The 14,001-nt window shown below is 47.7% G+C and overlaps 1 protein-coding gene across 1 annotated transcript in view; it reads right to left on the reverse strand.

Moving 5' to 3' along the window:
- LRP3 (LDL receptor related protein 3) overlaps positions 1-8,930 on the reverse strand; it is a 20,442-nt gene extending 11,512 nt beyond the window's left edge. The window contains exon 1 of the mRNA XM_045293883.1: positions 8,912-8,930. Coding sequence (XP_045149818.1) covers positions 8,912-8,930 — 19 coding nt within the window. The remainder of the gene's footprint in view (positions 1-8,911) is intronic.
- Between the last annotated feature and the right edge of the window lie 5,071 nt (positions 8,931-14,001).

Raw genomic sequence — 14,001 nt, forward strand, 5'->3', positions numbered from 1 at the left:
TGGGGGCGGGCCGGGGGCGCGCGCCCCGCCTCGCGGGGCTGGAGGGCGCGGCGCGGGCACCCCTGGCCCAGACCCGCTCTCCCAGGCCCTTGGGCTCCGAGCTCAGAGCTCCCCAGGCCGCCTCCGACCCTGGAAGCCGGCCCTCCCACGCCAGGCTGCAGAGCGTGGCAGTCTACTCCGGACTGCTTAGGGACCCTGGGAGCGGGACAGCGCAGGTTAACTAAGGGCTAACACCTGTCGGGTCCCTGCCCCTTGGTACGCCACCCCTCCACCCCCATTCCCCACAGCCCAAGCGTTCCATCACAAAGATGACCCACACTGGACAGAGCAAGGCCTGTGAGGCGCTGCTGGCAATCACACTGAGGGAACTTCTGAGCCCACCCAGGCACTCTCAGGGGCCTGGGGCAACAAGAAGGAGCCTGCTGTTCAGGCCTGGGGCAACCGAGGGGCTGGGTCTAGAAGAGACAGGGGAACACAGTTTGGAAACCACTTGTGGGAACGCCGACCCATAGCCATCTCTATACAAGGTCGTCTTCACGGGAGCAGTCGGCCTCATCTTTCTCCAGCAGAGCAGCTGGTGGGTGTGAACTGCCAACCTTCCTGTTAGCAGCCCAATGTCTCGCCTACAGTGCCACCAGGGCGCCTTCCTGTGACAGCAGAAGTCTCCAAAAGGTCCCTAACATGGGGCTGTGGGGTAGCCTGCCCCATGGTGCCTACGAGATTAACAAATTGCAGATAGAACCAGAGTAACCCTGGTTCCGTCCATTGTGCAAGCCAACAGGGTTTCCATAGAAAAGTTAGAGAAACATTTTTTTCATTTATCTGGGTATGCTTGTTCCTTCTCTTCTATTTAATTCCACATCCTACTGCAAGCTTGCTTAATTTTTGAGCTCAGTTTTTTCATCTGTAAATAGGAGGAGGGCAACATCTAGTTTTCTACGTCACCAAGTTGTGGTAAGAGCTGTAAGAGTTAATACCCATGTAGCAGAGCTTAAATTCTGAGCACTTAGGCTTGCAGAAGGCTGTGGATAGCAGTCAGCCCAAATTCCACCTGCAGAACTCCCACAAAGATTAAGCCTCCATTGAATTCCTTCTGATGCAGATAATCTTGCCTCAGGCAGAGTGTGTTAGAAAGTGGATTGATTACCTTCACCCCTCTCTAGCCAGCCCAGGTAGGGACAGTCTCCCTTATGTCCTTGATGGACAGTACTTGGGATTCACATAGTCATGAGTCATGTCTTGTCTTGACAGCCTTGGTCAGAAGGCCCTAGACCAGAAGTTCTCAACCTATGGGTCGTGACCCCTTTGGGGGTTGAACCCCCTTTTACAGGGGTTGCCCATAACACTAGCAAAATTACAGTTATGAAGTAGCAATGAAGATAATTTTATGGTTGGAGGTCACCACAACATGAGGAACTGTATTAAAGGGTGGCAGGATTAGGAAGGTTGAGAACCACTGCCTAGACCAATCTTTCAAGCTCTCCTCTTTAACACTACCTGTCCCAGTCCCAGTCCCATTCCCCCTTCTGTAGTCCATCGGTATCTGTGATGTCTTGGCCTGCCACCAATCATGAATTTGTGACTGTTTTCTTCGTTCCATACCTTATTTAACTAGAGTCCTGACTGTGGCTCCTTGGGTGCCATTATCACCTTGTGCTAGTGACACCCCCACCCCCCCACCCCCCTCACCCCCGCCATCCAGATGATGTGTCTGTGTTGTTGTCCCTTTTAAGACTTAATAATTTTCTCCTTAAATTACATTTGAGATTGGCGTCTCTTTTGTACACTAAACACCCATAAAGCATCTACAACAGCGCTTGGCACAGAGCAAGCACTCAGTAAATACTAGCCTTTATTAGACTGCCTCAAAGGAAACTTCTATTCAGTCTGCAGAACCCCATTCAGTTAGCTTCCTCTACCTGCACCTCCCCCCCACACACACCCTCAACCCCAGGGGAAGACAATGACTCCTTCTATCATCGCTGCTGCTTCTATACCTTAACTAAGCTTCTGGGGCTATAAACCACCACATTATTATGCTGTGTAGCTGTGTGAACCACTGGCCTACTTCCTCCCGAGTGGTGTGGGACTTTCATGCTCCCATCACCTATAGAAGCTCTGCCTGCACCTATAGAGGTGGTCAGCAGGAGTTGACCGACTCCAGTTGAAGCCAATGGCAGTGCACTGGAGGAAATGGAGAACAGGGACAGGATGCAGGAGGGCTAGTGGCCTGCCTGGGGGACATGGCAGAAGAGGCAAATCTATTAGAGGTGACCTTTGAACTGAGGAGTGAATGACAAGGAGCCAGCTGGGCAAATGCTAGGAGACTGAACATTACTGACAGGGGGACAGGCTGTGAAAAGGTCTAGGAGAGCCAGGTACAGGGATGAGGCCAGGCTCCCTTCCTGTTCCCATGACTCCGTTTCCTTTAGTGATCCCTCCATCAGGCTCCTGCAATCAGCACTCCTGACTCTGCTCCCTGCATGCACGTGACTGAGATCAACCAATGAGCACATCACTCCAGCTTTGGCTCCAGGGTGCAGGGCGGGCAAAGACAGAAAGTCTGGCTCTGGTTTAGGGGTTGCGGCTTGTTTGGGCAGGGGAAGCTCAGTGGTAGAAATTTCACCTTCTATGCCGAAAACCCAGGTTTGATGCCCAGCCAATGCACCTCATGTGCACCTGCCACCTGTCTGTCATCAGAGGCTTACATGTTACTGTGGTGCTGAGCAGATTTCAGAGAGCTTTCAGACTAGGGCAGACTAAGATGAAAGGCCTGGTGATCGACTTCCAAAATATCAGCCAATGAAAAAAAAACCCTGTGGGGCGCAGCAGTCTGATCCTAGTGTGCAAAGGGATGGTCGTGCGCTGCAGCTGACTCCACTGGATGGCAGCCAGCAGCAATAACTTGCTTTCCCAGTGTGACTCTAGGGCCCAGTGGTGCTGTCATTGGTTCCAAGGGTGTCCCTCAGATACCTGCCCTCACCCCCATTCTGCACACAAAATTCCCCTTATGACCAGAATAGGGTAGTGCCAACTGCTGGTGGGTGCAAATGATCTGTGGGCACTGGGATTAAAGCTTTCTCAGACCACGTGTTCAGAGTTTGCCCCCTAAGCTACTCTTGTATGAAAGCCAGAGATGAACACAAGAATTAGACATTTAGTCCTCATGAAATGGGAGAATTTGGAAGACATGCTCAGCAAAGTTAGTCAGTCTCAGAAAGATAATAGTTCACGGTATCCTTATTATAATTGGGGGGCGGGGAGAATAGGAAAAATGGTCTTCACACCAAAGAAGCAGTCTCTGAGGGCCATGGTGAGCCAGGGGCGTGGTAAGGGAGTAAAACAGGTGAAGGGACGGAGTAAGAGGATGAAAAACAAGAAAAGTCTACTTCCATGGGGAGAGGGGATTGCTGGGATAGTGTCAGCATTCTGACCGTGTTTTGTAAGTCTCCCTTGGTGTGTTATGCTCCAGGTATAAAAGGAGAAAGAGAAGGGGGAACAAAGGAGAGGGAAAGCCTTCCAGTTTCCTTTCCTATCAGATCTAAACAATGGTCTGAATAAAAGTAAGATCAATTGAAAGTGACTTCAATGCTTAAAAAAAAAAAAGGTTAGACATTTGTTTCGAAAGGAAAACTGCAGAAACACTGAAGGAAGTAGGGGATGGGTGAACCCCAAATCCACATAAGGCTGTTTGAATTTGAGCCTGAAATTCAGGTGTCCAATGAGTCCATAAATCCCCAGCTGGTGGAGATGCCCAAGTATAAAAAGTGGTGCAGATGGTTAATATGCTCACTGAAAGGTCAAATGTTGCAGTCTACCCTGAGGTGCCTAAGAAGAAAGGCCTGGCAATCTCCATCTGAAAACTCAGCCATTGAAGACTTTCAGGGGCACAATCCTACTTAGAAACACATGGGGCTCCCTGAGTCTGAGCTGACTAGATAGGAGGGCTCATCGTAAAACAAAATAAAACAAAAAAGGCAGTTCGGTGAAAACGGAACATTCAAAAGGGGGTAAGGGTGGGTGGACCACAGAGAACCCACTGTTTTTGTAGCCAGTCCCTGCAGGCTTCCTTTCTAAATGCACACGGACTGCTTTCTTGCAGGAATGGGGCGGCAACACACAGTTTGGTAACCTTTGTTACTGAACAGCCTTGCCCTATCTGTCTCAGTGCTGACCCCGCTAACCCCAGTTGGGAGGCCTTCGGTTGCTTCTAGACTCTCTCCTGAGGAAGGATAAAGGGACCCAACTAGTTCCCTGGGATGAGGGGCTCCAGGTAGAGTTTCTGAACCCCAAGACTCCAGTGACATATCAAAGGCGATCGTTTTCTCAACAACTATGGGCATGATCAACCTTGGTGCCTTTTTTCCTATGTCGTGGAGGTTGGAGGGAAAGGGGTAAGGACTCTCAGGTTCATTTGCATTTCTTTGATTAAGCCTCGGTTCATATGTTTATTGGCCATTTGCCTTTCCTCCTTTGTGAATGACCTATTTCTATCCTGTGCCCCCCCCCCCTCCGCCACACAAGGAGGTTAATAAAATGTCATGATACTAGTACCACCTTCAGGAACAAGATGGAATGAAACTGGGCTTCCATCAGCTTCTCAGAAAGGCAGGTCTGTTAGCAGATTGAATGTGCTTGGAAATTCTTCCCCGCACCAAGGCTTTCCAGGATATTCTAATTTTTCAATATGTGAACTGCTAGCACCACAGCAGCTGAAATAATCCATGCCAAGACGCTTCCCGGTCTCCTTCCAGCTCCCACGTCTGCAGCAACAGAGAGAAGCAAGCTCCCTAGCCCTGGAAACACATGTTCACTCCTGCACATGTAAGTCCCAAATGTACATCGTCCAGTTTAGCATGCTCCCTGGCCCCGAGGGAACTGTGTACAGACAAGAGGTCATGGAGACCCTTGGGGTGGGCATTCTTCCTTCACACCTGAATTCCTAGACTGTCAACAAAGAAGCTGGGCAAAAGATGGGGCTGATGCATTTGAGTCCGAGAAATGAACATCTGACGTGGCCCTCCCAAGAGATCGTTCACCGTGCTTTTACATAACATCCCACATCATTTAGGAAACCAATAGGCAATACTCTTATTTTATTTTCTGTTCTAAAAGTAAAAAGAACATAACTATAGTTGCATTAATTTTGTTACCAAGAACAAAAGCTTGAGTTCCCAAACTTACTTAGCCTACTACCTTTTCTTCAGAAATAAATTACTCAATGGCAGTCTCTGACAATTAAAACCTTTTGTGCTGTAGCCCACCATCCAGGATAAAGTGTAGGTGTTGTTTTACAGCCCTCCTGGAGCCCTGGTGGCATAGTGGTTAAGCTCACTGCTAACAGAAAGGTCAGCAGTTCAAAACTACCACAAAGAAAACATGGACTTTCTACTCCTGTAAAGAGTTACAGTCTCAGAAACCCACAGGGGCAGTCTACCCTGTCCCATAGGGTCGCTATGAATCAGCATCTACTTGATGGCAGCGAGTTTGGTGTTTTGTTTGTTTGTTTTGGATTGTTCCCAGGCGGAAGTGTCCCCCACTTTGAGAAACATTTCTCTAACGCAGGGGTGGAGAAAGTCTGGCCCTCTGGCTGTATAACTCATTGTACCCAGCAGTTCTGACTCATAGTGACTATATGGGACAGGGTGAAACTGCCCCCGTGAGTGTCTGAGAGTATAACACCTTATAGGACTAGAAAGCCTTGTCTTCCTCCTGCAGTGCAACTGGTGGTTTCAAACTACTGACATTGACATTAGCAGCCTAACGCATAACCACTATCCCACCAGGGCTCCTCATAACCTTATAAGGTTGGTGAAACCTGTAAGGCAGATTTGGTGATGGAAAGAAACAAAGAGAGAGAGAGAGAGAGAAGGTAGAAAACGGTTTTAAAGGTTTATTTCAGAGTTCTGGGAACTTTTATAGCCCAGGTCTGGGGGAGGAAGTAGCTGGGGAATTTTCCACTGCAACTTTGTCCTCTGTAGATCAGGGGCTAAGCAACAATGTTCAAAGTTATCTGTAATGATTAGCCTTCTCACCTGGGCTGGAAGGCCACAGAAGGGGAGGGAGAGGTCTGGACTCCTTGAAGTGTTTCACCAGCTCCTGCTATCCCTCCAGTCGCCTGCCCGGCCAACTCCTGCCTCTGCCTGACATTTCAGCATTTTGGTGATAAGGGGTGTTGCAGTCTGTCTGTCTGCTTCCTGCTGGTAGGGGATGCTGTGGGCTTACAGACACCAGAGCAGGAAGAATGGGAGTTCTGGGGGTGGGCTTGTTGTCAAGTGGGTGTATGGGTGGAAAAGAAGCTGGTTTACTGTGCCCCTGGACAGTTCTTGTATGCGCTGCTGGATAAATCTGAGAAAATGCAGAGCTAAGAGAAAAAATGAAGAGATAAGGATTAGTGTCCCTAGTAGGGGCAACAACCAGGTGGCTGAGGGGTATTGCAGCCAGCCAAACGGGGAGTAATCTGTCCTTCCGTGACTGCAGAGGTCTTCACTCTGGCAAGTTAGTCTTGCTCTACCAGCCCTGATTCATTGATGTAATAACATCACTCTTCCCCGAGGAAGAGGCAGGTACCCCCTTTTCCAGCAGTGAGAAGATCTAAGGCCCGTCTGTTTTGTAGGGCAACTTGGGCCAGAGAGATGATCTGTCCTTCCGTGAGGCTAAGGAGGCTGTGGTGGACTCCAAAGTGGTCTGCAATGAGTCCTCGAAATTCTGTGCTGAGATGATGGAGTGGCTGAGTGTGCCTCCAACCACTCCAGATGCTGCGATTGAAGACGCTAGGCTTATACCTACAATTATTGGAAGGAATGCTGCTCTCTTTGATCTTTGGACAGAGAGTAACCATGCTAACTCAGACTGACCACACAGAGTGGGCAGAGGAACTACAGTAACTGGAAAACAAGGTCTGCTATGGAAGAATTCACACATTTAGTTAAAATTCCATTGAACCAAAAGAATTGTCTGGGGTTGGAGAATATATTAGCATTAATGGTTATATTATGTCTGCAAACTCCATGAAGAGAAAAGCCATTTACATTCTGATCTGTGAAGTAGAAGATTCGCGGTGGCTGAGTCTGATTTACTTCCTCTGGCTCCCATAGTGGGACCTGACTCAGTGGAGTGGTGGTACATCTTGTTGGGGGTGCTTTTTTGGGAACGAGCCTACCATAGTGGACGAGGACTTTGGTCAACAGGTATTTGAAGGGAGGCACACAGGAAGCAATGAGTGACATTTTTTTAGCGCATGGGTTTGATTAAGGAAAAGTAGAATGTGTTGGATTATCAGGACCCATAAGGACATGGTGGTAGTCTGAAGTTTGTGAGGTATCTGATTTTGAAGTGCTTGCTCCACCTGGAGAATGTTGGCACAGATTTGTACCTGGGCTTGAAAGGCTAAAATGTATTCCCTGTAAATGATAATACTGCCTGAGGGCACTGAGCTGTATTTAAAGTTGTATAGCTCACCTTTGACTCCCTCAACCCACCTCTCATTCTAGGGTTGGTAATACGGAGGTAGAATGTCCCATCCTGAATAAAAAAGGTTGAATCAGTAAGTACTCATCTGTTGTGTCGTGTTTTTTGCTTAACCTGTATGGACACCCATCATACTGCTTAGGCCACAACTGAGAGCAGGCCTGTTTTGGGTAGTAATAGGAGTAAGCAAATGGTCTAAAATGAGTTGCAACTGTCTTAAGAGTGAAGGGAATGACAAGTTGACTTTGTTACCCTTGGAGAGAGCAGTTTTTCTGGCCAATTGGATGAACTATCTCAGTTGACTGCGAGGTGTAGGTTTCTTTGACTTTAAAGTGCCACACAAGAGTTACGGGCTTCAGCCATCGTTAGCAAGGTTATGGCTGTGGCAAAGGCCTATTTGAGTGGATTCCAACCTGACAAACGTAGGGGCCTCATGAGGGTTAAGAGGGGGGCTCTTGACTTGGGAAATATGGTGCCACCGAGGGTCCCCTAAGAGTTTTGCTGTTGTAGGAGTGGTAAGGATTACAGTGTGTGGACCTGATGACTGTGGTTGTAGAGGTTTTGGATGAAGAACCTTTTTTTCCCCAGTATTTATTTATTTTAATCATTTTATTAGGGGCTCACACAACTCATCACAATCCATACATACATCAATTGTATAAAGCACATTTGTATATTCATTGCCCTCATCATTCTCAAAACATTTCCTCTCCACTTAAGCCCCCGGCATTAGGTCCTCATTTTTCCCCTCCCTCCTCGCTCCCCCCTCCCTCATGATTCCTTGATAATTTATAAATTGTTATTTTCTCATATCTTGTCCTGTCCGACGTCTCCCTTCACCCACTTTTTGGTTGTCCATCCCCCAGGGAGGAGGTCACATATAGTTCCTTGTAATCGGTTCCCTCTTAAGTCTTGAGAAGCACCTAGTCTCCTGGTTGCAGCGTGGCCACCTGAGAGGTTTGGTCTGAGTCTTCAGGGCAGGGCAGGGCAGGTATATGTTCGAGTGTTCCCGGAGCAGCTGTCTTAAAAGAGAAAGATAAGGGAGGCAGGAGGCCAAGGAGTGTTCTTGGACTGGTAAGTGGTGGTTAAGTAGGAATGGTTTTGCATACATGAGTTTGAAAGGACTAAATTAGGTGGGGCCACGAGGGGAGGCTCTAATCCGAGCAAGGGTTAGAGGTAAAAGTGTGACCCAGGACTGGCAGGGTTTTACAGAAAGTTTTGGGAGGTGATCTTTAAGGAGTCCATTAGCCCTTTCTATTTTTTCTGATGATTGAGGTCTATATGGGATGTGTAGCTTCCTATCTCTGTCTAGGGCTGAACATACCTGAGTAATCTTGGAAATGAAAGAAGGTCCATTATCAGGTTGAATGGAGGTGGGGAGACCAAATCTGGGAAGATGTGAGTCAGCAGGGTGTCTGTCACTACTTCTGCAGTTTCGTACCTGCAAGGGTATCAACCATGGTGAGGAGGTATTTTAGCTTTCTGTGTGATGGCATGTGAGTGAAGTCTACTTGCTAATCTTGTCCTGGGAGATGCCCTTTTATCTAATGGGTGGGGAAGCTTGGTTTAAGTCCTCCTGACAGAGGCATAAGTGCAGCAGGCAGAACAAACAGTATTTATAAGGGTTTGCAATGATGGGTGATGAAACAGAGGCTTAAGGAATTGGTTAAGGTTTGGCGGGGGGGCGATGTGTAAAGAGTGATGGATCTGTTGTATGATGGTGGCTGCCTGGGCTTGGGGTAAGGCTAGCTTTTCTTACAGCATCACCCAACCTTCTGGGGTTAAGGTTCCTCCCTTGGAAAGCAATGAGTGTAATTCTGTGTCTGTATACTGTGGCTGGAGGTTGGGCAGTGACAAGAAGAGGATGGGAGAGGGGTGAGGCTGGTTTGAATTAGTTAGGCTCGGGTGACTGTGTCTGCTCTGTTGTTTCCTGTCTTACGGAGAATCATCAGTTTAATGCCCTTCATATTTGTTATACTACAATCCTTCTCTTCTAATGAACATATTCACTTCTCATTTCTCATCAACTTCTCGCTAAACAGCTTTCTGTCCCTCTTTTTCTGACAATTTGCAACTTATTCTGACGTTCTTCAACTTACTGTCTCCATATAAATTCTTTGCGTAACTGGCCTGATATCCACCTGATATGGACAATGGGCGAGAGGAACGGGCATCAATTCCCCTGACACAGACCTGGGAAGAGTCTAGAGGACCAGAGAAGGAAGGCAACACAGAGAAGGCAGCCCCTGTGTCAACCAGAAAGGGCAAAACCTTTCCTGCTACCTTGATTGTTACCCTGGGCTCGTCTAGGTTGATCCGGTCATGAGTCCTGGCTCCATCAGTCCTCAGCAGCTAGGCCCAGTAGCATCAACGGCAGGTCAGAGCTTGGCGGGACTGGCCTTCCTCGGTTGTGCACCAAAAGACAGTCACTTCTCCAGTGGCCCTGTTGACTGCACGCTGGACAAGACTTGTTGGGCGGATGAGGTTGTGGGCAGTGACAGGCCCAGTGACCCCATTGGCCACACTTGACGGAGGTGGTCTGAAAGTGCTGTTCCCAGGGCCTGGGAAGGTGCCAACGTCCTCCTGGGTGCTGAGGGCCTCAGGGCTGCAATCAAGGCCTGGGCTTGTAAGTTTGCCTTCTGGCCATTTCGGGACTCCCTGTCTGCCTCTGCCTGCTCCTTTCTGGTATTAAAGACTTTAAAAGCCATATGTACCACATCCCGGACAGGAATCTGAGGGCCATCCTCGGCGTTGTTAAACCTTTTTTCTGATGTCTGGAGCCCTTTGAGTAATGAAATGCATGGCAAGGAGAGTGACCCCTGCTGGTGAGGTTGGGTCTAGGCGGGTGTATTGAATGAGGCGATTTTAAAATGCTGCCAGATTTTCATCTGGCTTTTGAGTAATTTCCCTGAGTTTGTCAAAGTTGACTGCTTTGTGAGAGATTGCCTGGAGGCTGGCCAAGACACACTGGAGCATTTTATCTCAGCGGGCCTGGCGGGCCTGGTTCCTGACTTGGGACTACCTTGGTACCCACAGGCATGTTGGGGTCAGTGAGATGAACCTGGTCTGCATGCTGCTGGACAGTGGTAAAAACACACTTTTTTTGCATTTGAGGTGAGAGTGGATGAAAGGACTACAAAAATATCATGCCATGATAAATCATAGGCTTGAGACAAATAGAGAAACTCTTTGATGTAGGTGGTGGGATGTGTTAGTCTGGATACATTAGAGAAACAAATCCACAGAAACTCATGTATAAGAGAGAGTTTTATATAAAGGTTAAGTTCCTATCAAGAAAACATCCCAACCCACTGCTGCCCAAGCCCACAAGTCCAACATTAACCCATTAACCCATATGTCCGACACCAACCCACAAAGTCCCCCTCTATCTCACAAAACAGACACAATGATGCCGACTGCAGGAGGAAAGCCGAGTCAGTGAATGTGTAATCATCTCAGTGCTGGCAGGGGTCTCCACACGGGTGCTCCAGCACCCAGGGCTGCATCCGGGTAGGTCCAGGCGGCTTCTCCTTGGGGATGTCTTGCAGGAAGTGAGCCTTGCCAGCTAAAGCAGGAAACTGGCTAAGGCAGCTGCACCCTGGTCCGACCATCAGAAAGCAAGAAACCCGAGAACTAAAAAGGTGAGGCTCACTGAGCCATTTATCTCTCCACCCTTCAATTAACCCCACATGTGTTTATCGGCCAGGTTGGCACAATGAACTAACTACTTCATGGGATCATTGGAAAAGGAACCTAAGCACTTTTCAATTTTGGACAAGTCAATGAGAGAGAAGGGAACATGGACGCGGACAAGACCTTTGGTGCCTGCAACTTCCTGTAGAGGGCAGAGGAGGGGTTTGTGCAAGCGGGTAAGACAACTGACAGGGGAAGACAAAGGAGCGAGCTTAGTGCCTGAGTGGGGGGATCGGTGGAGGGGTGGTTGGGAGTTGAGGGGGTGGCAGAGGGAGGTGATAGTGAGGGGCATCCAGAATATGGAGGAGGCCTTACTGGAGGCGCGGACAAGGAGTTAGGAGGTTCACAGAAAGACAAGAGGAGAATACTGCCAGGGACCTGATTGGGGTGCAGTGGGTCTGTCTGAGCTGGTGAGTTTTTCTGGTTAGGAGAGTATTGGGCTAAAAGAACTTGAGGGGTGACAGGTAGTACAGAGAGAGGGACAGAGTGTAGAAGGAAGAAAGTTTGGAAGCAGAGGATCTCAGGCCATTTTCCAGTATGCAGGCAAAAGTTACTGAGATCAGTCAAAATATTAAAATCAAAAGTTTTATTTCAGAGCTCCCGGGCAAGGTTCACAGGTCCATAACTGGGGCCAGAGAAGTCTCCCCACGGGGGAGGTAGGGGAGTACAGAGAAAGAGACGGGAGCATCCTGAGCTTCCGGGTGAGGTTCACAGGTCCCCAGCTGGGCACCCAAGAAGTCTCGCTGTCTGGGGAAGAGAGGTGGAGTTTTATATCCCAGGTCTGGGGGATGGGGGGTGGGGAGTAGCTGGGGAATTTTCTACTGCAACTTTGTTGTCTGCAGATCCGGGCTAAGCAACAATGTTCAAAGTTATCTGTAATGGTTAGCCTTCTGCACCTGGGCTGGAAGGCCACTGAAAGGGAGAGGGAGGTCTTGCCTTGAAGTGTTTTCACCAGTCTGGGCATCCCTCTACTTGCCCACCCCGCCAACTGCCGCCTCTGCCTGACAAAACCATCTATACCAGCTAACATAATATGCCTCACCAAAGAGAAGCTGTTCCATCCATCACATTAGGGGTGAGTTCATTACATGTTCAATCAGTATGGCCTGAGAATGATGTTATAAAGAGCCAAATGGACCCTGGACCAAAAAAGGTTTTCCACCTCTGCTTAAAGTGTGGTTACAGGTGGACATGAAGTAGTTAAGTTTTAGAGATTGAGAAAAATTGGCTCATTGCAACTCAGGGAGTTCGGTAAAGTTTAAAAGTTTAATTACAATGATAATGGCAATAACACCACCAATAACAGTGCACAAGGAAACGATAACACCTTCAAGGAAGCTGGGTCTGTTTTCTGCTTCTGAAAAGGCAATGATCCCAAATCATTAACGCCCTTGTCTTTGTCTCTCTAGAGCACCTTTCGGCCCAAGAGTCTAATCAATTCCTGGAGGCGTTTTCTTGGGGGAAACATAGAGAAGGGGGTAGGTGCAGTTAATGCCTTCAGTGTAGCTTGAACTTCTTCCTTCAATTTTTGCTTACATGCCTATCTTAACTCCTGAAATAGTTAAACATCCACAGATGACAACATGCTACTTATAATGTTCATTTTCCAATGTAAAGAAGAAAGACGATACCAATAATGATACACATGTTGAGTTTCTGTCGAATCTTCATTTGAAATGCTGTTATCAAGAATACACTCCTAGCTCAATAAGATCATATGATCGGTTAGAAGAGGGGCATGTTGGGTCAGTGATATCATTCTGGCCTTCCATGTGGGATTCCAGATCTTCTCTGCTTCTGAGAAGCAGCCAGTGGATGCCCAATGGTTTACACCTGTCCAATCCCATTACACATGAGGTCACCATGACTCTGAGTTGGCAGCTAACAATAGCAATGCAAGCCTAAAACTTTGGTCTCAAGAAATATTTGATTGGACATCCCCTTTCAGAAGGGTCACAAGGAAGATACAAGCCAGTCAGGGTGCAATATAGCACCAATGAAACAACTTTCCTCTAGTTCTTCTTTTTTTTAAAAAATCATTTTATTAGGGACTCATACAACTCTTTTTTTTAAATCATTTTATTAGGGGTTCATACAACTTTTATCACAATCCATACATACATCAATTGTGTAAAGCACATTTGTACATTCATTGCCCTCATCATTCTCAAAACTTTTCCTCTCCACTTAAGCCCCCAGCATTAGGTCCTCATTTTTTCCCTCCCTCCCTGCTCCCCCCACAACTCTTAACACAATCCATACATACATCCATTGTGTCAAGCACATTTGTACCTTTGTTGCCATCATCATTTTCAAAACATTTTCTTTCTACTTGAACCCTTGGTATCAGCTCCTCATTTTCCCCTTTCTCCTCCACCCTCCCTCCCTCCCGAACCCTTAATAATTTATAAATTATTATTATTTTGTCATGTATTACACTGCCCAATGTCTCCCTTCACCCGCTTTTCTGTTGTCCATCCCCCTGGGAGGGGATTATATGTAGATCATTGTGATCAGTTCCCCCTTTCTACCCCACCTTCCCTTTCCCCTCCTGGTATCACTACTCTTATTATTGGTCCTGAGGGGTTTATCTGTCCTAGATTCCCTGTGTTTTCAGTTCTTATCTGTACCAGTGTACATCCTCTGGTCTAGCCAGATTTGTAAGGTAGAACTGGGATCATGATAGTGAGGGGTGGGGGGAGAAGCATTAAAGAATTAGAGCAGTGGTTCTCAACCTTCCTAATGCCACCACCCTTTAATACAGTTCCTCATGTTGGGGTAACCCCCAACCATAAAATTATTTTCATTGCTACTTCATAACTAATTTTGCTACTGTTA

Source organism: Echinops telfairi, unplaced genomic scaffold (genome assembly GCF_000313985.2).
Source record: "Echinops telfairi isolate 266 unplaced genomic scaffold, ASM31398v2 ScPeMD7_2291;HRSCAF=2852, whole genome shotgun sequence".
In the NCBI taxonomy this organism is placed as follows: Eukaryota; Metazoa; Chordata; class Mammalia; order Afrosoricida; family Tenrecidae; genus Echinops; species Echinops telfairi.